At 39.6% G+C, this 26,710-nt stretch overlaps 3 protein-coding genes across 5 annotated transcripts in view; all 3 read right to left on the bottom strand.

The window, feature by feature from the left end:
- Positions 1 to 26,710, bottom strand: part of hoxc3a (homeobox C3a) — a 73,734-nt gene that overhangs the window by 38,386 nt on the left and 8,638 nt on the right. Inside the window, exon 1 of one of the 3 annotated variants that reach the window (XM_036590863.1) lies at positions 8,961 to 9,323. The exons of the other annotated variants lie outside the window; for them this stretch is intronic. The gene's annotated coding sequence lies outside the window, so the exon portion shown is untranslated. Of the gene's footprint in view, positions 1 to 8,960; positions 9,324 to 26,710 lie in introns of those variants that run through there. 3 annotated transcript variants of the gene reach the window in all.
- On the bottom strand, positions 674 to 4,302 carry hoxc6a (homeobox C6a). Its single transcript, XM_036590868.1, has 2 exons — positions 2,312 to 4,302; positions 674 to 1,780 (listed from the first exon to the last, which is right to left on the bottom strand). The coding sequence occupies exons 1-2, from the start codon at positions 2,709 to 2,711 to the stop codon at positions 1,479 to 1,481; spliced, it is 702 nt and encodes a 233-aa protein (XP_036446761.1). The 5' UTR covers positions 2,712 to 4,302; the 3' UTR covers positions 674 to 1,478.
- LOC118822892 lies at positions 15,172 to 25,124 on the bottom strand. The gene is made up of 5 exons (XM_036592220.1): positions 24,180 to 25,124; positions 22,902 to 23,132; positions 19,974 to 20,074; positions 17,022 to 17,463; positions 15,172 to 15,600 (listed from the first exon to the last, which is right to left on the bottom strand). The coding sequence occupies exons 1-5, from the start codon at positions 24,715 to 24,717 to the stop codon at positions 15,278 to 15,280; spliced, it is 1,635 nt and encodes a 544-aa protein (XP_036448113.1). The 5' UTR covers positions 24,718 to 25,124; the 3' UTR covers positions 15,172 to 15,277.

The following is a 26,710-nucleotide window of genomic DNA, read 5'->3' as shown; positions in this document are numbered from 1 at the left end:
CGCGCGCGATAGTCCTTTCCTATGTTGTTGTAATGACATAGGCCTATCACTTTCTTTCTATTGAAATTTCTATTGTCCATCTCAATTAGCTTGTGCGGATGTTCTTTTAAGGAAGACAAATGGAGATGCTCTGATGTTCTAAGATCTTGTTGCAAGGGTACCATAAAGTAACAGTTGTCACTGTGACTATTTGGCCGTAACTGTACATTGGTGGAATTTTTAACCAAAAATCACTTCACACAGGTGGCCTGGTTCATTTATTGACCAAACAGTCCCTCAAATTAGGCGCCACGTTACCCAGGCAAGTAAACCGTACTGTAATCCTCTTATGTTTTCCGCAGTCCCTAAAACCATTCGGAGAAGAATAACTTAGAGCTTTGATGCTTATTTTATAATATAATGTAAAACTTTATTCAATACATTGTATGTTATATAAAGAAGAGACAGCTCAACACTGACATTAGGAAAAGTCTCTTTTGAAAATAATTTAGAATTTTCCCCCAAATTGCATTAAATATTTCATTTGTTCATGTTGTTTCAACTGGAAAATGAAAAGTGTTGCGCACAATCAACCTATAATGTGTTTATAAAAAAAGAAATGAAGTAGACAAAGCAGACCGAGCACTTTTGTCTTTAATTCATTTTATTAAATAATACACATTTGTGTGACAAACAATAGACTTGTAATTGCGAACCAAGGTATTTTTTTTTTTGCTTTTTTCTTTTTCTTTTTTTACATTTTCATAGCTGATTTATTCGCTTTAAGACATTATAATGATGGCTATAAGAGTTTTTTATTTTGTTTTATTTTATTAAATTCACTGAACAGTACATATTTAGCCAGTACAGCGGCGCTTTGCACATCCATGCACTGACGGGATATAGGCGAATGAAATGAACACAAAAAGTTAGAAGAGTTTAGGTAGTACGGTTCATCCCGTCAATGCTGGTGCTTTTGTACAAATGAGCGAGAACAAAACAACACAACATGTGCATAGACTATATTTTTTCCTTCACATTTGAAATGCTGATGGTACATTTTTTGCAAACTGTATCAGTGAGAAAACAAAAGCATAGCCCACTGATCCAATTAGCGCACAGTTCATTTCATAGAGTAACTGTCTACAAGGCTATAGAAACACGATAATACTAGGGCTGGGTACCACACAAATAGCATGTATTGGTGACTTTCTTTTATTTGTTTATCCACACTGCCAAAAAACAAGGCAATACAAAGAGGTGTGAATTGCATAACGCTGGGTATACTCTCTCTCTCTCTCTCTCTCTCTCTCTCTCTCTCTCTCTCTCTCTCTCTCTACTCTAAGTGAGTATTTGTGTGGTATTGATAGGGAAAAGGGAAAGGGTATAGCAGAATATACAGTCCATGCAGTTACAATTGCATTTCTGAGAAGTTTAGGTAGTTACGTTGCAGTTTAACAGGCGTTTAGGATTAAAATACAAAACATAGAAACGTATTATTAGTCATTCTTTTCCACTTCTTCTGTCTTCTCCTGAACACTCTGTTTCTCTGCCTCCTGTGTTGGCCCCGAGTCGGTTCCGGTTACAGTCGAAGTTAGGTTGGTCTCTTTCTTCCATTTCATGCGGCGGTTCTGGAACCAGATTTTGATCTGGCGCTCTGTTAAGCAAAGAGCGTTGGCGATCTCAATCCGTCTGCGTCTGGTCAAATAGCGATTGAAGTGGAATTCCTTTTCCAGCTCCAGGGTCTGGTATCGGGAGTAAATCTGTCGACCTCTCCTTCTGTCTGAGCCGTACCCAACTCCTGTTTACAACATGGAAAAAAAACAAAGAACGATGAAGAGAAAATATGAAGTGAATAAACAAATATGACAAGTAACCAACGCATAAAAAATCCATACGGAACTATTTGCAAGTGGGAAATAGCAGCTGATTTGCATTGTCTTTTATATATTAAATAGATTATATTTAAATGAATAAAATATTGTGCGTGAGACGTACTTTTTCTTACTTTCTCCCCCGCAAACTTTTCACTAATATTCCACAACTTCACTTCTTTAAAATAGTCAGAAATTTGTTTCCCATTTCCAGCGCATTTTAAAACTAGGCGCAATTTTTTTTAATTCTTTTGGTGCTGGAGTTTAGAGAGAGCTTTTGGCCAAATGGGATTCCCCCTCTTTGAAAAAAAAGGGCCCTTTTATAGTCTGACGATTTAGCAGTGGTTTATGGGGCCATAAAATGTAGCCGCTCCGTTGCTAGGACATATCGTAAAAAGGGCGAGCCGTTTCCACCAGGGTAGATCCCCCCCAAAAGCCCCACTGCTGAGTAAACTCACCGCTGTGCGAGTTCATGCGCTGCATCCACGGGTAGATCTGGATGTTTCCCTTCTGCTCCTGCGTCCCGCCTCGAGCTTGTTCCAGGCTGTAGTCCTGAGCAACGTGGCTCTGCGCATTGAGTCCCATGCTCGTTTGCCTGCAGCTGGGGAGCACGTCCTTGTCCTGGAGGAACACGTTAGATCCGTACTCGTAGGGTCCCCGGCTTGACCCGAACACCACGTTGTCTTGGGGGGAGTAGAAAGGGGACGCGTAAATCCGGTTCTGGGTCACCGTGGAGCCGTAAGACGAGAAATGTCTGACCGGATCATAGGTGCTCGTGTTCAGTGGCATGTTGGGCAAAACCTCTTGGCCACCGGATAAATGGCACGAGAGCGACGGGTTCGCGAAATACGAATTCATGCCGGTTTTGTTTTGTCGTTTGTTTCCCCCCCTATCGCCCTCTCCTCAACTCTACCTTCTTTCTTATTTCCCACCTTTTCCCAGGCTCTCTCACGCTTTCCTCTCTGCGCGCCTAAGTGTGTGTGTGTGTCCCTCGCCCATGCATACACACACACACACACTCTCACATACACACACACTCTCACTCTCACAACACAACACACCGCGCTTCTCCTTCCTGCCTTCCAAACTCGCTTTCAAATGAAGTTCAAGCGGGATTTCAATAATATTAATTTCTAGTCTCCGGTTAAGACGCGCAAACCAAGTGTTATAGCCAAGGCTTGGCTCAAGGAAGGACAATATGACAACGTCACCTGACCACTCTCCACCAATTGAGAGCGCTGTGTACGAGGGGAATATGTAGCTTGTAGCTTCATATCCCACTGGTTTCAGTTGATAATGTTTAAGGAAAACAGTCTCTCTCTCTCTCTCTCTCTCTCTCTCTCTCTCTCTCTCTCTCTCTCTCTCGGTCTCTCTCGCTCTCTCTTTTGGATAAGGAGGGAAATATGACCTAAATGTACAACAATCAATGCGTCAAATGCGTCATAAGTCAGAGAGGGAGGCAAACAACATGCTCAGTGAGTGAGTTTGTGGGAATATTGGAGTTTTATGCACGAATTCACCTCATCGAACTGCCTGTCCAGATTATTGCGCACCATGTCTTGCTTGGCATGACATTTTAAAGATGATATGTTTATGTTTTTAGATTAAAACAGTGGACTGTGCATGGCATAGCTGTCCTGATGATAAGAGCTTAAAGCTACTTAACATTGAATATATTTGCCGGTTAAATCGCCAACGTTACGCCACAGCAGGCATCATGGGCATTTACAGTATAAAGTGGTTAATATATATTTCACTAAATTGGCTTATTTACACTTCAGTCAAAGAGCTCCACTGAGGAAGTTTGAACAGGGAGATCATTTCATTATTTTGTGTGAAATATCTGTTTTCTTTTCGTTTCCTCGGGCTTTTCTTGGTTGTAAAAGGGGAAACGTCTGTGCCTTTCCTTTCCCCATTTGTATTGTATTGATAATTTCGCCGCTAAAAGGGACAGGAGGAAGGAGGCGGGGGGGGAGGGGGCATCTTACTAAAGAATGCGTCAAACGCGCCTCGGTGCCATAAAAGTCACAAAACCAACTGAAGACTTCCAGCTCTGAAGTAATTACCGTCTGCACTTTTAGGGGGGCTGTGCAGTGGGTCGCTTATCTCCTGCTTATTCCTCAGCAATTACCTACACACAATGTAAAAGGGCGACAGCGCTTCAAACTGAGTCTCGAATCATTTCCGAGCAGAATGGCGAAGCGAGTCTTTACAGTTTTACGGATTAACTTGGCGTTAGTGTGGCTTCTGTGGTCAGTATTAGCCCTCAAACATTAAACCTCACTACCAGTGGAGAAATCAGAGCGGACAGCTCCATATTTTTACCTGATTTATGCAAATGTGGCTCCGCAGGTTGAATGGTCTGTAAAATCCCCCTCGATCACGAAAGTGGAAAGACGGGCGTTTTGAAATGAGCGCGTGGTGCAGAGCGAGTGACCCTAATGCAGTCCACATGACTGAAAGTGTGAGGCCAAAAACAGTGGTCCTGAAAGAGGTGCGCGCGACATTAGATTGACAGAAGAGCAGAGTTTAGCCCCTGCCTGACAGGGAAAAAGGCTCTAAACAGGAGTGAGGTATGTAAATCTGCTTATTAATTCAATTTATTTCAGACATAAATGACATTAACGAAAGAATGGTGCTTTATGCAGCCCTGGCTGTGAACAGAGGGGGATTAATGAGCTTGAAGACACTGAGCGAGGTTAAAAAAATAGTTGCCTGCTTGCATTTCGCCCACACTTATTTCATTCATAAAGCAATCGGATATAGATGTGCTAATGTTGACGTAAATATCACTTTATATAACATTATCTAAGTCAGAAGAGAGGAAAATAGCTTACAAATGTAACAATAATTTAGTTTAGAGGTTAGTTTTTTAAAGTAATACTTATGAATAATATTCACAATAAAAATATAACACAATTATTATTATTATTATTATTGTTATTATTATTATTATTATTATTATTATTGTTAACGTTGTTGGTGATGATTGGTTTGTTGATGATATTGATGTTGGTTGTTGATTTGTAAGCCAATTATTATAACAACAACAGCAATAATATAAAATAATAATAATAATAATAATAATAATAATAATAATAACAATAATAAATATTATTATTTTTATTGTATTTTATTTTACTTGTTTTTATATTACAATTGCAAATAATAATAATTCGTAAATAATAATACTAAGTGCAAAATTGTTAGATTCCAGTGCAGTAATTGTTATTATTGATATGTTATTGGTTATTATTTAGTAATGCGCTCTTACAACAATAAAATACAAGATTTGCGATATTTATGATTTATGATTATGATTAATTACTATAGCTTAGTGAGTCACCTCTTATTTACACAAAATATTCTGTGCGTACATATTGACTTCATTTATTTATTTACATTTTTTAGTGAATACTTCTTAATTTATTTATTTTTGCGAATTTGCTTTTTAAATATACCGAAAACAACAAGAGAAAAATATTATCCATAAATCAAAACCTTTCCTTGTTTGCAGAGTCAACGGCTAATCAACGTGATCTCAAAGTCAGAAAAGCTCTGAGTGTGAGCTGCGTGTGAGCCTCATCACACATGCAAATAAACACAGATTTGCTGCATCAAATGTAGAATAAATTAGAGAAATAAAGGAGCAGATAAGCGCGTGCTGAGCGCAGCACTGCTGGCCTACCGTCTCTCCTCTCCTACATTACTTTAGCGCCTATGCTAGGCCTGCGCCTCACCCTGCGCTCTGTCAGAAAATGAAAAAGATCAAAGCAGGTGACGTGTCTCTGCACGTTCTGAGTCTTTGATCTTCGACAGTATAACTCTCGATCGGCTTTGAAGTAAGAGCCTTTCATTAGGGGGTATTTAATATTGCCCCACTGTTTGCCTGCGCCGCTCTTCGCTTCTTTACTAGCGCGAGCTGCGAGTAAACCTCGGCGCGCTCACAGTCAGCTGTTGGTATGTGACTCGGGAGAAAAAGAGCTGTAAGTGTTTTATTGCGGCCCTTAAGACGAATCACATGGCTGCGTCTCAGGCGTTGGAAGCGGCAATAAACTGAGAGCCCGTTTGGCCTGTATTTCCTTTGACTTGACGAGAAGCGCTCGTTCAGAGCTGCTACAACAACAACAAAAAAAGACTTTATCTTTTACATTGTGTACTAGCAGCTGCGACATGAGCGCGAGGCTTAGCTGCAAGACGAAAGGGAAAAAGCTAGAAGCTGCCAAACTGCGCTCTGCTAATTGCGAGCTCAGCACATAGTCGAGGTCTGCGTGAGACTGTTTGTATTGGCCTGTTGACACGTAATGGATTTTTCACTACAGGAAATTCAAATGCCAAATCCCTCAACTCGATGCTCCAGGCCCCAACTTTTCCAAGCGCTTGCTGTCATCTGTGTCGATGGATCTGCGCGAAAACAAAATCCATAATTGTAACGTGACAGCTGTAACAATGCTCTCAGACGCAGCTTAGCGCTTATTAGCAAGGCAAGACCCCAAAAGGGGCATTATGGTTTTTAACTAGCACAAGATTATCTTGTGAAATGACGCGGCCCTGTTGTGGCCTCCATGCGGTAGATCGAACTCGCACTGCCCTGCACTTCTCGCTGGAGATATGGCTGGAATTGGAAGTTTGCTTGGAATTTCTTTTACATGTACAGCAACTGTAAATTATGGTTGAAGTTCTGCGCGCTTGCGGACGCCAGGCTGACTCACGGTTTACCTTAGAGCGGGCCAGTCTGTACAAATGTGTCACTTTCACGTTGTTTGGGACCTTATTAGGCTCACCTTTTAGATTCAGTACACGTAGCAATAAACAGTGGACTGGAACAGTATTGGTACAAATCGGCTACACATGATGCCAACTCATACAGTTCGGCTTATTAAGAGGCACAACTGCAGACAGTGAAAAACATCCGCTCAGGAAACACAAACATGCGCAAATACTGGGTACACAACATGAATTGCTTTCCCCATTTTGAATACACTGGTATATTAAACACCCTCAAAAAATGGTTTATGATTTTGTTGTGTCAAGTTGTTGCCCACAAAGACAATGTCACACCAACACAATTGCACAGTTGCTTTCAACATATATATATATATATATATATATATATATATCTGTGTGTGTGTGTGTGTGTGTGTGTGTGTGTGTGTGTGTGTTATTTGTTTTGGCAAGTGTGACGTTTTATTTCATTCATGAACAACCACTTGACACATTTTAATCATGTTGATTCCAAACAGCATTATTTCCAGTGTAGGAAGCCATTGAAAATGCAAAACAACACAATATTACAAATGTACAAGGAAATCTTCAAGCTTCACAAAGTACTAATTGCGCTTACAATAATTTTCAGGATTAATATTCAGAGGTAATCCACGTACAATCAAACACAAAACCTTACCTTCCTGACAATCCGGTTATATGAGCTGTGACTGCACAACAATTGGTGGCTAAAATTAATATTTCCCTTTTCTCTTTTCAGATATCAACACGTGGATTTCCCAGAAGCCATGATGGTGTTTATGTTCAATTCCATTCAACACAATCCAGCATCAGCACAGCACAGTTCATCTTAAAACGTGTGAATTTGTGAATAATAATAAGAAGGATACATCGTATTATAACGTAATTAATACATTAATAATTGTAACCACCTTGGATAAAACTACACATTTTTATCTGACTGCTGGAAGACATACATTTGTTTTATATGTAAATTCCTGCAAATAAACTATAAGAAAAAAATTGTTTCAATGTTCTAATTTTTTCTTTCTCTATGAATACGAATACATACATACATATATCCATATGTCTGCCACGCTGCCCATAAAGATGTGATTCCCACTTCAGCAGGAGAAGAGAAAAACACTCAACTTTATATTTATGACAGAGAAGTCAGTGGCCTTTCCTGAGCATCTGTTACTCCCTCCAATGGCCTTGTATGTAGAGTGGGCACAAGGTGGCAGTATTGGTTGATTTAATCCTCATGCACTGACGTTGTTTGTAGATTTAATACAGTGTGCGTGCGTGTGTGTGTGTTGTGGCGGTGTAAGAGCTGGGGGTTGTAGGGTGTTGCCAAATTAGCAAATAACAGACAAATATGACACATCTGGTAGCAGGCAAGTCTTAGAAGTCATTGAAAACATTTGAAGTTGGTCATTGAACACTTTGTAATCAATATCTGTGTTTCACTACGGTATTTTACTACTGCAAACGATGAATTATGGGATGCATGAAGATAATCAGATTTCGTCATAGCTTGCATGTTGACACACACGTCCAGTCAGAGTGAATGACTAAAGCTTCAGCTGTAGCTTATAACATGGATACGTAATATATGGGAATAAATAGCCTCCAGCTATTTTCGTCCTCTCTTTCTCTCATTCTCTGTCACACACACACACACACACACACACACACACGCACGCACGCACGCACACACACATACACATACACACACACACACATACAAACACATACACATACATACAGCTTTCTGCTTCCTTTAGTTATTAAACGTACTTGAACATCTTTAAGAACACCATAAACATCTAGCGTGCGCAAAAGGCGCACCATGGCTGGGCGCAACCTGGCCATTCCCAAATGGCTTAATTCTGGCGTTTGGAGCAGGGCCTTGTCGTCCTCAGCCTCAATGAAATGTATCATGCTACAGCTCCCCAACGTGAAACTGCACCATGAAAGACCATGAAACCTAACATACTGCAAGAACACTGTTAAAGTTCGCCTCATCGTCTTAACGCATTGCCGTGCGCCAGGCTCAAAAACAGCAACAACCTACCAGCAATTCATATGCCCTCTCCATTGGCTCAAACCACACCCGTTAAAATCTCACTTAACTTACGCCATCTTTGGCATCTCCCAAACTTACTGCACATCGATCCCAACGTGCGAATCAACAGCCCTATGGTGACCAAAACCACGCGATCTCAACGCTAAGAGTACAGTGGACTCTGCACGTCAAAATTCCAGTCTTATACTATCCTACGGGAAGCGGGCTCAGCGCCACAGCATGTACGGTATCAGATCTACATTGCTGCTGGGGTGAACCTTCTTTCAAGAAGCCAATAAAAATGGTTTACTTACCCGCGCTCTCGCCTGTTGTCTGCGTGACGCACGGTGGCTCGTCGCCTATGGTTCAAAGGATCTATACGTTTCCAGCTTCTACGAAGCGATCAGCTCCCGGAAATCAAAGCCCTTTCTGAAGGCGAAACGGTGGTATTTACAACTCTTCGCTCTCTTAACCCCCCCACGCGTGAGCCACCAGCGCGGTCGCTTCCCCCTCTTGGGGATAAGATAGGCAGAAAGAGGGACAAGAGGAGGCGGCGACTTCTGTAGGCTACAGTCATTGCTGCCGACGAGGCAGGCGAGACGGAGGATGCCAGCGAAGTGCTCCTCAAAATCCGCCTGCCGCATAAAGCGAGCCGAGCAAAAAAAAAAAATGAAAGAAAAAAAGTCTTGTGCTAAGATCATTTGTGCACCGGCGCAAGCTCTCTAGGCGATAGATTGGGAGATCCAAAGGGGAGACAACAGCATAAAGTTCATGTTCATAGAGTGGAGACCACGTGGTCCGGCGCAACCAATGGCGGCGTGGATTCAGTCGTAAACTTTTATTACTTAGCTGTAAATTCCCCTTCTAAACAACTAGGAATGCGTTGGGTTTTCTCTCTCGCTCTCCCTCTTCCTTTTTTTTCCTTCCTGTTTTATCAGTGTTTTGTGGTGAATTGGTGTAGTTTGTGATCTTAATTAGATTCACCAGGAAATGGTGAGCAGGACAATAATAATAATAATAATAATAATAATAATAACTCAACTTAAAGTGAGATCAGTTTTTAAGACCATGCATAATTAGTGCATAACGTTTCCTGATTACAGTCACACAGGCAAATTGATAACTGCTGTTTTTATTACAATAGTTGCCAGAGCCACAGTTGATTTGAGCCAATATGAGGAAATGAAGTCCTTTTTAGGAAGCCATTATTTTAAATGGCGACTAAAATAAACAGTAAATACTAATAAAGAAAACAGCCTGACCAGAGCCAATCTACCCCGCCTGACCCTGTTTTTGTTTTGGCCTTGCTTTTCATGCAGCATGAGCTTCATTAGGAGCACATGCCTGCTGCTATGAAAACAAATACCGGTCTATTCAAAGGATTGAATAGATGTTAATAAATATCGACACTGTGTGCAATTTTAAGGGGAGCATGTTGCAAATTTGTGCTAAATGAAAAGTAACAACCTACAACCAACAACTGCAACCAAAGCATATTTATTTATTTCATGAGCAGCAATGTATTTCATGTATTTACGAGATTTATTGGGTGATATTGTCTAAGCAGTTTTATCTGAACACACGCAAATTACATTAACGGATACTGTTATAAACTCTCAATGGACAATACTGCCAGATTTCTAAATCCATTGCTATAAGCTATAGTGAGGATACTTATTATTACAAGCTATAATGAGTATTATTATTATTATTATTATTATTATTATTATTATTATTATATTATTATTATATTTTTACTATATTTTTTAACTTTTATTATTATTAATTATAATTATTTGGTTTAATGATAACTGTTGTTGTCATTAAACCAACACCAAAAGTAAATGAAAGTAGCATCTACCAACTTTGACATAAAGTGCTGCCAAAATTTTGTTATCAAGACTAAATGAACCGCAGTCAAAACCGAAAAGTAAAGGCGCGCTCTCGCCCCAAATCCACAGGCCTTCAACGGTTATTAGATACATGCCAACTTTTCGGGCTTTTTCAGCCCTCCTCAGTATCCAAAACAACAGAGAAGCAGATGGAAGCACACCGTGTTTTATTCTAGATATGCAATCTTTTACTCGCCATCCAAGTAAACAAACACAGGGATAAAATAACAAAGATTTTGCATGCAAAGTAAAGCTAACGCTGTCTTGTGGTTAAAATATTGAGACGTTCAGAATTTTATCTCTGATTTATTTCTAAACACAGGATGAGCATCCAAACAAGATGGTAATAAGCAGGTTTTAGCTTCGTGTGCTTTTGCCAAAGGACATACCACACATCTGTCATGTTAGCTCTGTTTCCCCCTGTTTCCCACTTTGTTTGTGCAACCATAAAATACTACTGTCATATTAAACGCAGCAGCTCTTCAGCAGCACTTATTTCTCTTTTTCTTTCTACGTTTGCTTTTTTTTTACTTTTCTTTCTTCCTGTTTTCATTTGTTCATCCCAGTTTTAAAATTCTATGCATGCGATAAAGCTCATTAACTTTTGCTAAAACATTTAATACCATATTTTGTGTTCTTACTAGTTCTTATTACAGATTATTATAGTTCTTATTCAGATTGCTCAGAATTAAACGACCAAACCGTTGATTAGGAATTATAACAAAACATTAAAAGCTCTTAAATAATAGAATTCGCTCCCTAAACCTTTTCAAAATCAGTTTTATAGTTCACAGCTAAATAAACTCAGAAACATCCTATTCTTAAAAGTACCCAAGTTAGATCAATACTACACACGCATATATATATACATACGCTAAAACCAGCCGCTCCACGTCCATGTTGCTTTCCTTGTCTCTTGTCCTAGCGCGTCTAGCCACACTGCACAGAAATCAAAAGGGAAAAACGTCTGCCCGGATGCGACACTGTCGGGTTTACACCACCAATAAACTTTACTGCAGGTATAGTAAAGCCCTAATTTGGAAAGCAACAACAGTTCGATATACAATGACCAGACGGATGGACAATTCTCGCGAACAATTGTCACTACTGGGAACTTCCTGAAAAATTTCTATGCCTGCTGGAGAGTTTTCACTAAAATCGGTTTAAAAGGAGAAAATTCAACCAAGGAACAACGAATCGAGCTTCAAGAGAAACGAAATGAGCGTTAATTTCCCTTTTCAACGAAAGTTGTAGAAATTATGTTTTAAACTAAGAATTTATTTGTCATCTTAAAAAAAAAAATTGGACAAGTTGTTCGAGTTTAAACTGGCATTAAATAATGTTCATGCGGTTTTTATTAGTTAAAACATAACAAAATAAAACTAGTTTCTAAATGTTCAAATTAGACAATTTTGTTAAAGTTTTCTAATCAGGTTCCTCTAAGGTTTGTCTTTAGTAGCTGCTCCCATGTTGTAAGCTTGGTGCAATCAGGGCTGGTTTATTATCCACGAGTCTATAGCTATTACCTGTCATTACTGGTCGTAAAGGAAACGACACTCATGGGTTGTTAGGCCCCAATATATCCCGAGACAGTGTTCAAAGCAAGAGCTTTCATGAACGCTAAACTTTCAGCATCAAATGTCGATTAAGTTTTAGGCAAAATTCTTACAAATAATGTGTTCTAAAAGACCCAAAATTATAATTGTAATTTCTTTTTTCCAGTTTTCTTTTTAGTTTCCACTTTCTTTACAGTTTTATTTTCTATTTCCCCTTTCTTCCAGTTTTATTTTCAATTTCCCATTTCTTTCCAGTTTTCTTTTCAATTTCCCCTTTCTTCCAGTTTTCTTTTCAAATTCCCCTTTCTTCCAGTTTTCTTTCCAATTTCCACTTTTTTTTCAATGTTCTTTTTAATTTCTCATTGCTTTCCAAAGTTCTTTTTTATTTCCCATTTCTTTCCAATTTTTTTTAAATTTCCCATTTCTATCCACTTTTGTTGTTAGTTTCCACTTTTTTCCAATTTTCTTTTTCATTTTCTCTTTTCTTTTTTCTAAACGCTTATCTCCTTTTACGAGGAAATCGTCCCCAACAACAGCTTACGCCATATTTTCTTGTATATCGTTATAGTGTGGTTCACTATCACATTAACCCCTACCGCAAGTCATGTCCACACCTGCTACTAGTTTAAACAGCAATTACAGAGCATTACAATGTTCAGTGTTTAAATGAATGATGGTGGAGAAAAAAGTACATTTGGATTCATGTAATCTGATGTTTGGATAAAAGACTCGACTTTTAAAATTTGAATGAACTATTTAAAAATGTATTTAGGTATGTTGGTCAAATTGTGGCAAGGCTTCTTGAGAGCAAACGCTTAACTTTTGCCATCGCTTCTTTTGACTAGATTTATACTTAGCCGCATGTGTCGTATATGTAAAGAATATTATTTTCTTATAATAGGCCAGAGAAAACATGTTTTTTGCGATCATAAAAACAATAAGGTGGAATGAGATTTGCTGAATGTGTCTCTAAATTTCTGATTTGCCTACAAATTGCATTGAACGTGTCGCCCTCTACCTCATTCTGGTTATATTTGGCAGATAATGCAGATTAACATTTTTACTTCTGAATCCACCATTTCAAATGGGTCTTTTATCAGTATGCTGGATATAATGCGACTATAAAGCACTCACTTTTAAGCCAAAGGATTCCTGTTGAAGGGGCATCTTTCATAAAACTAATTCAATCTTATAAAGCTCTAAAGTGAGCTCCTAGAAAAATGCGCCTCAAATAATGTGAATTCTAACCGCTAATGCTCTGCTTTCCTGATTCTTTCATGACGTCACACATTTCCAGTTAGTCCAAGTACCTGCATCTGTGCTGAGTTTAGGAAGACTGTGCAACCCATATTAAACAGTGCTTAGAGGCAGCTTGCATGCACAGTGTTTACCCTTGAACCATTAAATGCTAAATGGAAGCCACTCGCTGGCTGCTGTGTCCTGCTACTGCCTGAAATAGCTAGAGTTTATAGCAATTCAGCCTAACGGATGTTAGCTGAACAACTTCTCAATAATCCTCCCTCAAATGTTCCTAGAAACTTCCACAAAGAGGACATAATCCAAGACTGAATGGCAGCTTTCAGCACTGACTTGTAATTGATTGTGTAGTGGTTTAAAAAGTGGCAACAGTACATGCTAATACAGGCTAGGCCTGTTTGGGTAATGAAAAGGCCATAGTAAGTAGGAAATCTACCTTTGAAACTATCTCTAATGGCCTAACCGTACAGGCGCGTGTCCTTGAGGTCTAATCAGTGAGGCAGCGTTATTAAAAAAGACTACGCTGGCAGCATCGCCAAATGAGTAGACTGCAAGACGAATGAGAAGCAGGAGAATGTGCCATCATGTTTATTCTTCTGTTGATATCAACAACAATGGCATATACACACACAGTTCTGTCTATATTCACATGAGGAACAGCAAAAAACGAGCATATTGATAACAGCAAGATATTACAAGACGTACATGAAGGTTATACTCAGTGCAATTTAAAATCTACGCTATAACACCAGCACGATAAAATAACAACATTTCCTTTTAGTAAAGTAGGGTAGTTATTGTAGCAAGTATGGTCATCTACACACAAATGTGCGTTCACCGTAGGCAGTTTAAGTTGTTGGGGGAAATCTGTGTTCTTATTCTTCTTATTATTGTTCTTATTTCTTATTAAACAAAGCAGCTCTGTGATATGGAGGATAAACCCTTTCTTATAGGCAAAGCTTTGTCTAGTTAGGTAGTGCCGTGGTACAATCTCTTGAAAATGTTAGCTTGGCTCTGAGCTCGCTAAGTCTTCTGAAGACTTCAAACGCTCGATAAACAACGTTAAGTGTTCAAAGGGTAAATCATATAACTTAAGTTTTAATACGCTAGAAAAGAAGATAGGAAATCTTTAGGTAGAAATCTATATTGCAAATTCCCCATGATTAGGTAGCTTCTTTCGAGATTTTCAAACGATTGCAATCTCTATGATCCCAATAAAATAATCAAAGAATTACAAAATGTAATCTTGCTCATTTTCATCACAAAGCTTAATAATAAACTACACGTACTAATCGATAGAATGCGAAATTCAGAATACATATTACTACACTTGTCAATGCCGTTTTCAATAAAATGGCACTAATGAGACATTTCCATATTCTGAAGATTACTAACATTGTTTTTACCGAAACACCGGCTAGTTTTGTATTCTTCGGTCATGTCGATATCAGAGGGATATCAAAATATTGTGACTAGTTCTATATACAAGATCAACACAGTCTGTGGAAACGTCCTAATGCCAGTAGTTCACAAGGACTTGGTGTGAACTGGTTGCTACTCGTGGCTATTTTAGTCACATTTTATTATTCACAACTTCCTGCCAAGTATGAAATGCAAGTGACTCCGATAACCAAATATCATGCCTTTAGATTCCCAAATTAAACGATGGCTCGACATTTCTGGTAACCTACTCTGATAACAGCAAATACGAAATTTTAGCTTTTTCCCCCTTAATGGTAAAATTTCTCGAGCGGCGGTAAAAGAGCTTTTTTTCTGGGTTGATTGAGAGTGCTTTTATGAGGAGACTGATGTCTGTGGGCTTTTTTTCTCACTTTTTGACCCAACTGTTTGGCGGGTCGTCTCTTTCATTGGCCATCCTTGAAACCTCTTCTATTTCTGCCATATAACCATAAAAAGACCATAAAATCACTCCTTGCTTTCCTCTTTCTCTTCCGTTTCCTTTTCTTCTGCTTCTTCCGCCTCCCCGTCCTCGTTGCCCTCTTCCTCGGCCTCTGCCTCGGCCTCTGCCTCTCCCCTCTGGCCTGGAAACTTGTCTTTGTTATTCTCCTTTTTCCACTTCATTCGCCGGTTTTGAAACCAGATCTTCACCTGCCGTTCGGTCAAGCTCAGCGCGTGGGACACTTCGATCCGCCGTTTGCGCGTGAGGTACGGATTGAAGAGGAACTCCTTCTCCAGCTCGAGAGTCTGGTAGCGGCTGTACGTCTGCCTTCCATTGCGTCTCCCAGGGGCTTTGGGGTGAAATAGGAAATGTATATATTAATTGCACCAATCAAGTGAACGTTTAGGTGTCCTGTTTTTTCAGTGTTCTCCATTTATTGTCATGGTCAAGACAACATACAGATACATAACAGATGGATACCTGCAATGTGTAGCCATGCGTCGTAAAATAGGCTGTAATTATAACGATTTGTGTATTCTCTCTCTCTCTCTCTCTCTATCAAACACCCTTCTTTACAAACACATATGCATAAACACACACACACACACACACACACACACACACATGATTCACCTGTATAATGTAGGCCTGTCACCACTGAGCCAGGGAATAGAGCCAAAACAATATTAAAGGTCAACAATTTGATATCATTATGTTTAACTAGAACCGCCCAATCAGTTACACACCAAATATGTCATTGTTGAAAACTTTTCCAGTAACATAAGTTCTGATTCGTGTAGTTTCATGAGAAAAAAATGATAAGCCAATTTAGGTAAAGGTGGAAAAGTGGGGTTAAATTTTCACTATTAAATGGTTTCACGTGCAGTGCTGTAACTTATACTTTAAAGCTGGAGGCAGTGTCTCTTTCTCTCCCCCCCCTCTCTCTCTTTCTCTCTCTGACACACACACACACACACACATTTTACAGCCACATTAAAAGAACACAAAGCTGCATTAAACTGAATTTCAGGATCACTTGTATCTAAATCAGCTCTTTAGGCATTGTAAATGCTAAGATGCTAAGAGAAGAAGCTAATACAGATAGCTTATAGTTTTAGTCCTTTAATTACGACACTAGTTGTTTTGAGGGAGAAAAACGTAGCAGACGCTCAGATATTGGTACAGCTACATTTAGTCAAAGATGAACGAAATCATTTGCTGATAATCATTCAAGAAACCAATCGAACAGCGCTATTTCGTCAACAACCCACAAGAAGTGTCGCCGACGAGCTCATACACATCAGCCAAGATCCAACCTGCTATTGTCAGTCTTTCCTTCTCGTATTTAATAACGGTAGACGAGCTAGCATAACCGCTACCTCTTTGATTCAGACTTCTAAAAGCCTGCCTGAGCTTATCCTACATTTAACCGACCTTGTTTCTTTTGACATTATATGATGTCTCCCTCTAAACACGAAGCAGCCAACCGCCAGAGCGTTTTACATTTAACAGACAGGGCTTATCTTGGTCAATAAATGCTTAAATGTTGATAACATTGACTGGCTTAGCTGCATTCTGAACACCAAGTTTGCTATTTGCAACAGCTAAACAACATGGCATAACATAACGGATAATAGCTTTAGCACACAAACAAGCGCGCTCACAGAGAGAGAGAGAGAGAGAGAGACATTCAAACATGGCTGGTTTTGAAGAGAATGAAAGTAAAATAATAATTATTATAATGATAATAGTAATAATGAGTGCTCTAACCGTGGGGTCGCATCCATGGGAACATGAGGCTGGGAGAGGTATTCTGATTTAAGTGGCCTTGTCCTTCTCCAGGGTTAGAGCTACTAGACGATTTACAGTCTGGGTACTGCGCTAAGCTCGCCTCTTGCTGGGTACCATAAAGCGATTGCCTCGGAAGAGCTTCGTATCCATAAAATTTCGTCGCGTCTCCGTGACACGCCAAGGCGCAGGGGTTCTGCTGGTAGCCGGGGTTGGAAATGCCCGTGGTACCGTGATGGAAAAAGTCCTGTACGTGATGGGACGGGTGCTGGAAGCCCGGCGCGGCTGCTCCATGCCCGTACACTAGCGTGTGGCTCCGGGCAACGCTCTGTGGGAACCTGCAGTCGTAATAAGTTGGCTCTAACGTCTCGCCACCTTTGTACTTGGAGAAAAGAGGGTTAACAAAATAGGAGCTCATGTTTATCTTGCATTAAAAAAAAGAGAGAGAGAAAGAGGAAGAAAGACAGAGAGAGAGAGAGAGAGAGGGAGAGGGTAAGTCTCTTGGAAGTATATTCCTCTTGTCTAAGTGGTGGCAACCTATTGTTGCTGTTCCAAATGGCATACAGCGTAGAGCAACCGGAACTAGATGGAGAAATGCTGCCCCTTCGGACAATTTGAGGCAGCTCCCACTTCGGCTCCCCTCTCCTCGACTCTCTCTCTCGCGCTATCGCCAGCCGTTTCGCTTTTGCAGCCCTCAAATCATGGCGTGCACGGTGGATGTGTGTTAAGGTTAAAGCTGGCTAGCTCCGCCGGCTCAGTCACAAGCGCTTACTTTTTTTTTGCTTCCTCCTCAACCACCCCCACTACAATGAGCCCCCCTCCTTCCCTCCCTCCACTCTTTCCCCCCACCACCCCACCCTTTGCCGCTTCATCTTTCCACAGCGTCTACAGACGTCTACCTTGAGGGGCGAGACACCGTTGACCGCGTTCTGGAAAAAATAAATACATACATTTAAAAATGTTTTGCATGTTGTCGGCACTAAAACATAGCCATGGGCAAATCAGGTTAATGTTTTCTACGCTATAACCTTGCGTCTCTTGCACAATGAGGGCAACAATGAGACATAGAGATGTTTAAAATCTACTAATGTAAAGATTTAGATTTGAAATGGTCCAGTATGGTCACAGCTCACACGGTGTAGGCTACTAGAAGCTTTTCCATGCACAAGTCAGTATATTAACATGCTTTAAAGCGCAAAATGGCTCGATGTTCCAGCGCAGACCGTCCTAGCAGCGATTTCACATAACTGTAGATCAGTTTTAGAATGTAGGGCTTGTGCTTTAGCATTTATATGACCCTGAAATGGATAGCGAAAGCCAAACCAGAGTAACGACAGCACCCCCCCCCCACCCAGTACATTACAAATACAATTGCAATACATATAACGATCTAGAAACAATTGACACGGCAATAAATAATAAAAGTGAGTCATTACTACTACAATTGCTACATTTGTAAAATTTAATCAAAGCTGTTTTTAATTACTCTGCATCAACAAATATATATTATTAGTATTAGTATTTGTATTAGTATTGGTGGTGATATTGGTAGTAATAGTGGTAGCACCAATAGCGGTAGTGGCCACAGTCATAATAATAGAAGACGCAATAGTAATTACAAGTAATTATTGTTACTTGGTTCTTTCGTTTTATTACTTTTATTACGTTGCTACACCCGCTCCACACCACACACACACAAAACCTGTGTGAACACGCTGACTTCTCCGTCCCCTCCTAAACCTTGCAAAGAAGTTGTAAATCTGCCTCCCCGAGTCAATAAAATTGCGCATTTAGATGCTTTAGTTATTTCAGTAGACACGTTTATCCGCTGTTGTTTAGCTCCACGCAGCTCTTGTAGGGGCTCCCCAAAATACGAGCATGCGGTTTTGTGGCGCTACTGACGATTTTTACACTTCGTCGTTAAAAATGAAAGGTACACACTGGAAATTTATAGACCTCACACAGTCTATAAAGATGCAGATTGTTGGTCACTGGTTGTCTTTATTTCAGTAGCACTGGAGCAGGCCCATCACTGCGAATATGGGTTTCTTTGGCATAAACACACATTCATTTTGCACTATGTATTTATATTTAGAGTCTTGGCAAAAGACTGTTCAGTCTGTAGGACTCATCCTAATTAATTGATATTAACTACTATTAGCAAATGTGCAAAGTATACATCAAAAAATAAAGTAGGGCAATTGTTAGGTTGCATATATATATATATATATATATATATATATATATATATATATATATATATATATATAATTTTATATATAATGTATTATTATTCAGATAATACAATTAATATTAATAACAATAATAATAATAATAGTAGTAGTAGTAATAGTAATAGTATTATAGTGGCATTGTTAATGCTGGTATGCCATAAGCTATGCATGGAATTATGGAATTTTCCTGTGGTTCAAAGTTTTCGTATTTTCCCCTTTGTTTTATCATCTGAATCCAAATATTTTCCTTTTTGTTTTCATTTTCTTGCATTCACAGTAAAAGCGAGGCTCAGATTTATAGCACGGGTGTTTGAATAAGCGCTCGCAAAGAAATGAATTCTTGGACGAACGACTAAATTTGCGTTAACATTTCCAAGTTGTCTCCAATAAATTTGGTCAGCCGTGACAGCATATCACATAGGCCCGAACGTAAAAACACTGCCCTCTAAAACATCAGCGACTGACGCTGCTTTTGAGCTCGAGAGAAAGGCTCGGGGAGGAGTGTGAAATAAAGGGACACGGTGCGCTCGAGAGCCCAACGAAACAAACGGGAATGATGAGAAACAGTGGCGTTTAAGGTAATGATAAAGTGGAAGGGAGTTTACTACATCAGAGTGTTGACGTTTTAGTTTTATTTTAGTCGAAAGCGTGATTAATGACAGAGGCTGCCATTCTTTTCAGCACTGTTTTCCCAGCGCACATCGCAGGCCTCAGCGGCCCAGTGAGCGCTAAGCGTGAGCCAACAGCACCATCTAGCGTTCAGTTCGCGTACAAATCCAGACAGCCAGGCCACTCTGCGTTCTGCAAAATCATGAAATGCACTGTTGACTAAAATATCTTAACTTAAGCCATTGAATGTTTACTTAAAACGTTTACACTCTATCTGCAACAAATCTAAGATTTTTTATGCGGTTTTGAATTTTTAGTGCAGATTGCTTCTTTAACTTTTAAAATAACAATAAATTGTCGGTATAGTAAAAAAAAGTTTAGTGAAACTGAAATACTGCCTGCGTTCGTTCCTGAAAGCCTGTTTGAGGTGCTGGAAGAAACCTGGAGCAAGCTGGCGGACTGGTGTTGTCTTAGCCTAACAGACTAAGTGGGCCGCTCTCTTTGAACGGGACCTCCACCAGCACACTAGGCCTAAGCCATAAAGTAATTTAGCCCAGACGTCTAGCCAGTTAGCCAGGTTTGCTTTGTTCGTCTGCATCTGCGACAAACAACGCAAATTCTAACAGGGCTGTAAAACTAGCATTTTTTTGTCCTGTGCGGAAACGCGGTGGATTGGGGCTTTGAAATCTCCGCATCCTGTTCGTATTGTTAACAGCCACAAAAAGGCAATTTCAGCTGTGCACAGGAAACTAAAGCCAGACATGTCTTATTATTTCACTTAGATTCAATTCACGACCTTTGCACATACGTCTATGCGCACAGATGTCATGCCGGTATTATGTCACCGATACATTTGAGACAACGTTTAAGTCATGCATTAAAAAGCGCCCAACTTCATCTATTTGATCACTTTGCTTTGTTAGACTTGTGTCACAAAAATCACACCTCAGTTACTTGTAGGCCGAAATAACCAGTGTTGATTATTTAGTGTCTATAAGCAATAATGGTGTTTTTGTGGTGGAGAGTTTCACTGTTTATGTTTATGTTGCTCATTTTTTTTGTTTCATGTTTTTGTTTTTGATAAATTTGAAAAACGTCTGGCCAAAGTCCGCGAAAGAGCAAACTGTCAGCTGAGTATAATATTGGGTGAGGATGATATGACTCTTATTACTACTACTACCAATAATGTTAATAATAATGTTTAATAATGGTCGTAATTTATCTTGTACAGATTATTATTACTACTATATTCACATTATTGCCATTATCACTACAAGTACTGCAAATAATAATAATAATAATAATAATAATAATAACTATTATTATTATTATTATTATAATCGTAGTTGATCGTGTGCAGTTTATTATTACTACTACGTTCACTACAGCAGAACCGTTAGTATTAATACTGCTACTACTAATAATAAAAATACTAATAACGCTACTCCTATTACTTCAACTACTACTACTACTAATAATAATAATGGCAGCAGTAGTGGTGGCAGCATTATTGTTATTATTATTGCTATTATTATTATTATTGTTATTGTTATTAATATTATTATTATTATTATTACTAGCAGTAGTTGTAGAATTATTATTATTATTATTATTATTATTATTATTATATTATTTTATTTTTATTTTTTTTTGTTTATTATTATTATTTTCATGAGTAGTAGTATACCACTAGTGGAAGCAGTAGCATTTTATTATTATTATTATTATTATTATTATTATTATTATTATTATAGCAGTAGTAGTATAGTAGTAGTAGTAGTAGCATTAATGTTCGTGTTGTTATTATTAATATGATTATGAGTAGCAGTAGTAGTAGTAGAATACTAGCTGCAGTAGCAGTCGTGTTGTAGTTGTTGTTGTTAAATTAAGGACTGTAATTGTTATTTCTTTTACTGTTATTGTTGTTGTTGTCGTTTGTCTTGCAGTTTAAATTCCAAGCGTGTCTGACGCCTCGAAAGCCACAGGAGTGCTGGTCTTCAGACCAACCTCAGATCCTTGGTCAGGGTTAGGAAAACATGCAACTGCTCAGAAAACAGATAACTCAACAAGGCCTTGGATAAATAATTATGCAGCGTGGTCAGTGTATATGTTCTGGTTGTGTGACGGACATGTAGCCGACCACATTCTGCTTTTTAGCGATGGATATTTTCGTATGTTTGAGGACAAATGTTGACATGCAGACATGCATATCGGCTAACACTTTACAGTGTAGGTTTGTCATCGTGCATGACTTTCCCTGGTGAGCCCAACCCCGATACTTTCCAGATGAGGACATTGCTACATGCAGGCCAAAATCACTCCTCTAGCTGGACAGCCTACAAGGCCGCCAGCCCCGCATTGCTCTGCGTCGCAGAAGTGTCCTTTTTTCATGGGAGTGTTTCAAAAGAGTGATCGGAATGAGAGACAGAGTCAGTCTTAATATTAAGGAGGTGGTCGTATATATTTTAGCATATCTACAATCCATAATGAAGACTATCTTTACAATTGAAAGAATGTAAAATGCACAAACAGATACATTTAAAAACAACAAGGATATCACATCGACGCAAACATGAACTTTTTAAACTAGGTAAGTGTCCTTCCTTACAAAATATTGGAGTTTTACACCTGTTACAAACAAACAAAACACACATCCGAGAAAACATTCACGTGAAAATCATAAATTACGAAGTTGAAAATAGAGTAGTTCAAGTATTTTCTTGCTTACACTTCGGGGCAGCTTCTCAACGGGCTAGAAAGTCCTCGCTTTCGCTCTGGAAGTAACGAAACGTAATCTAAATCCAAACAGGCCTAGATGTGCAATTAAACATGGTGTTAATATGAACATAGGTTGGTAAAATTACAGTTACCAGAAATTAGAATTAGAATTAGACCATATGAAGAGGACTGTCGGTGTATATAGTCTATTCTCAATGTTCCTGTTAAGACTTTCGAGGACAGCCTTCTCAAATGTTCAGTCTCTTATCAGCAAAACAAGTTTTGGTCGATTATTCCTTGCTGTCGCTCTTCTCCTTGTTCATTTTCTTCATCTTCATCCGTCGGTTCTGGAACCAAATTTTGACCTGTCGCTCCGTTAGGTTCAGCACTCTGGCCACCTCATACCGCCGGTCTCTGGTCAGATACATATTGAATAAAAACTCTTTTTCGAGTTCCAGGGTTTGGTATTTTGTATAAGGGCACCGCTTCTTTCTTGTGGAGCGCGCGTGAATCCAGTTGGCCACGGGATTGTCTGCAAAACAAAGTGTAAAAAAAAAAAAAAAAATTAGACAATCATTTTAATACACCCCGAGGCTGCTGTGGACTAAACTACGTCCTTCACAATGAGTGCTACTGGACATGTTTGTGTCTCTTGAAACAACAAACTGTCTTATTTTTAGCTTTCAGCTGTCTCAGTTTTGGAAAAGAACTACTGCATCCGTTAATTGATACATTACAGTAGCTGAAACGTAATGAAAATTCACAGATCATCTCAAAATCCTAGTCTTCCCAAAGCTCTGAAAGTGCTTACTCGCTGTGAGTACTGGCGTCGTAAAGTAGTGAATACATCTATTCGCTTTATAGGCCCATAAAAAAGCCCAAAGCGCCTTGTGGCTCAAGTCTGCAGTCAAAACGTCCCACTATGCTCTGAATGCACTGCTCACATTCCATTTGCTCTTTGTCGAAGTTGTGGTTCATTTCTGAAAATCAGATTTTGATTAAAAGGTATGAAAGACCTTTATTGGGATTACTTAGTTAAAAATGTGTTATTCCATTGAAACGAGTGAACTAAAAATTAGCATGGTTCTGTACAAACGTAGCCCAACTTTAGAAGCAGTTAATTGCACACCCATAATAGTTCTACACAGTATTTTTATTCTGAGGGCGGAAAGACATTGTAATTCACGCGTTACTACTACCGTCCGTTTCCACTACTGCTACCCAATCCATGTACCAAGTAGTGGTTAAAAAACATATAAAACGCACGTTGTTGTAACTACGCCTTGTTAATATTATTGGAAACTAAGCACATGTAGCTTAAAATCCACAGCCGTGCCAGACCTGTCTTTCAAGGAGACCACTTTTATAACCCGCTACCCGTTTTACAGCCCTGTCTTATGGCGTTTTTCCTCAATGGATAGCCCCCCAAAGCAGACTTGAGCCAGCCGAGAACGGCAGGGGCTAGATGAAAGGGTATAGAACTTGGTTTTACGACGGACGACAGCCAACAAGCAAGCGAGTGCAATAAACCCGAACTGCATCTCAAACCCAGTTGTAAACAAGAATGGCTTACACTTACTGGGGTCTAATTCAGCTTTCTCGTCTTTGTGCTTCCCGGAAGACAGGATCTCCGTCTCAGGCGAAGGTGCACTCTGCTGCTTTTCTCTGATGTCGACGGCGGAGCAGTAGAGATAATCCGAATAGGTTCGTCCGTTTGAAGCCAAGCAGTCTCCAGTCCGGGGGTCCTGGAAGGCGTCAGGCTTCAGCCCATAGTGCCTACCGTTAGCTGGGTAGCCTGGAAAGGACACGGTACCGGGGAGAGGCTCTAGCCACGAGCGCACGTACCTTGAGTCTGTTCCTAAGTGAGGCTGGTGAGTGTACGGGTGGTAGACCACTGACGACTGCGAGTGACCAGGGGCCCAAGAGGTAGTGAAAACGGGGGGTTTCGGGGCAAAGCTGCAGGACGGATAATCCACGCACTCCGGTACCAGCGGCGTCGGGCGTGAACCGGAGGAGATCGGAGCAGCGGTGGGAAAACGAGTCGCCAGCACATCCTCGCTCTCGTGGTTGATCAAGGAATCCACATAGTAGTTACTTATGGGACCCGTAGTCGACATGGCGATGCTGCCGTCTCTTTTACATGCATCCGATTATTATATGGAGTGTATGTGTACTTTTTTATCTGCCCATAGAACAATCAAGCCAGGTAATTATTTCTCAAAGCTTCTCCAGCTGCGATTGGTCGACTAGGAAACACGTGATTACATTTACCCCCTGAGAAAAAAACCGCACAGCAGATCAATGCGCGGGTTGTCTTGGGATAGCATTGCACTTCAGGATTGCAGTAGGTTGCTGAATTCTAATGTTGTTTGCTTAAAGCGACTCGGATGCAACGTGACAGAGCATATTCGACTGTCATTGTCCTGATTTTCTAACATGAGGGAACGTTCTCGTCTTGGTAGAAATGCGCGAAGTATATTCAAGGTCTCGCCGAGGCACTACTTTTTGGTGTAATCAATCTTGGTCGAACATATACGAGGGTACTCTCTGCTCTGGCTAACATTTTGCGCATCATTCCCAGAGTATGTTATTATGTAAGCTAACTTATTATTTAAGCTGTCCTTTGCGTCTGCTGCTGTTTATTGTTTGTGTTATTTTTTAAATACAGATAGACTTTGTTCAAACGCGTATGGAATGGACTTCTCCATGGCGCAGATGTAGGACTTTGGCTTGCTGTTGCGCACTGGAACCCTGAGCTTCCACCAGTTTCAAATAAACACATTTCGGGATATCCCTCATAAAACGGAGTTTTAAAAAATCGCAGAGGTGGGAATAGCAAGGCGCTTGCAAACTTGGCCACTACAGTGGCTGGATTCGGCAAGTGGTCGTGCATGCTTTTATGTCCTTCAATAAATTTTTATGAGGACCATTTGATTGTTCATAAACGTGTCGTTAATAAAACTGCAGTTGAGTTTCTAGCTTAACATAAAACCAACACAGCGCTTGTGAAACAGGTCTCATCAAAGCTAAACGTCGAAGACAGCATGGAGGACTGAGGAGAGATAGAGGGCTGTGTGTTGTCTAAACGCCCTGGGATTCGTCTTGGGAAAATAAAGTCCATGCATTTTGTGCTTACTCACTTGACCCGAAGGCCTACATTTAGCCTAATGTAAAAATGGAAGTGGACGTGATTATTTTGAGCACTGGAGAGATAAAAAAGAAAAATAATAATGGCTACTTCGAGAGTAGATTTGAATTAGTATGAGCAGTTATTTAGATATTTAGAAATAGTGTGGAGAGCAATTTAAATAATGCTTGCACTGAACATACTGTTTACTTATCTATATATAACGTCAGTGTCCAGTTCTGCACACTTCCAGTGCTTTATAGAGACCACAGTGTCGTTACTCGTCTCGATTTGAATGATTATTTTGTTTTTAGTCTAGTGTTTAATTTCTATTCTTATTTCCTTTCATTTTTTAATATCTTGGGCATTTATATATTTAAGATTTAAGATTAAGTTTTTTTTTAAATATATATTTTTGAGGTTTGTGGTCTTCAGTTAAATTGTGAGAAGCAAGCTGTAGTTATAGATAGTCTATATATGAAAAATACTTTCATAGTCTTTCTGAAAAATGCTTCAAAGCTAGAGCTCGTGCGGTCTGTTTTATATTTATCGTTTGGTTCTGATTTGTTTCAGCGTGTTTCGACACTTGGCAATGTGTTGATTTTGGTCTGCAGTCATTGTCAGTGTTGGGCCCAGCCTCGAGCTGGCCACATGAGGTCAGGCTTTTTTTTTCGTCCAGTTTTTTACTCAGAATTCAAGATATTATTAAAATACAGACTGACTAGGTAATGGTACGTTGAGCACAGATTGTACCCTTTCAAATGATTACATATTTTCAAATTATAACATGAGACAGTCTATTACAAGGATGATTTGCTTGAGGCGTTTTTTAACTTGCCACTACTTTCCGAATCAGCATGTGACTTCCAGATTTGTGGTCGCAGTAATAAAATCCACTGAGCAACAAACTGAACTAACGTTTGTTTAAGAAAATATTGTAAGAAATTTCTGAAGTTGAAATCTTTTACTCTGTACTAAATTTC

Source organism: Colossoma macropomum, unplaced genomic scaffold (genome assembly GCF_904425465.1).
Source record: "Colossoma macropomum unplaced genomic scaffold, Colossoma_macropomum, whole genome shotgun sequence".
Classification (NCBI taxonomy): Eukaryota; Metazoa; Chordata; class Actinopteri; order Characiformes; family Serrasalmidae; genus Colossoma; species Colossoma macropomum.
This window is presented reverse-complemented; position numbering and strand designations above follow the sequence as displayed.

What these genes read in the sequence shown, in the direction of transcription:
- LOC118822892 (XM_036592220.1), bottom strand. Translation starts at nt 24,717, where the DNA reads ATGTCGACTACGGGTCCCATAAGTAACTACTATGTGGATTCCTTGATC. An exon ending in GAAAGCTGAATTAGACCCCA is followed by an intron (nt 23,133 to 24,179) that starts GTAAGTGTAAGC and finishes TTTGTTTTGCAG; the next exon opens with ACAATCCCGTGGCCAACTGG. An exon ending in GGGCCGCTGAGGCCTGCGAT is followed by an intron (nt 17,464 to 19,973) that starts GTGCGCTGGGAA and finishes TTTTAATGCAAG; the next exon opens with ATAAACATGAGCTCCTATTT.
- hoxc6a (XM_036590868.1), bottom strand. Translation starts at nt 2,711, where the DNA reads ATGAATTCGTATTTCGCGAACCCGTCGCTCTCGTGCCATTTATCCGGT. An exon ending in GCGCATGAACTCGCACAGCG is followed by an intron (nt 1,781 to 2,311) that starts GTGAGTTTACTC and finishes TGTTGTAAACAG; the next exon opens with GAGTTGGGTACGGCTCAGAC.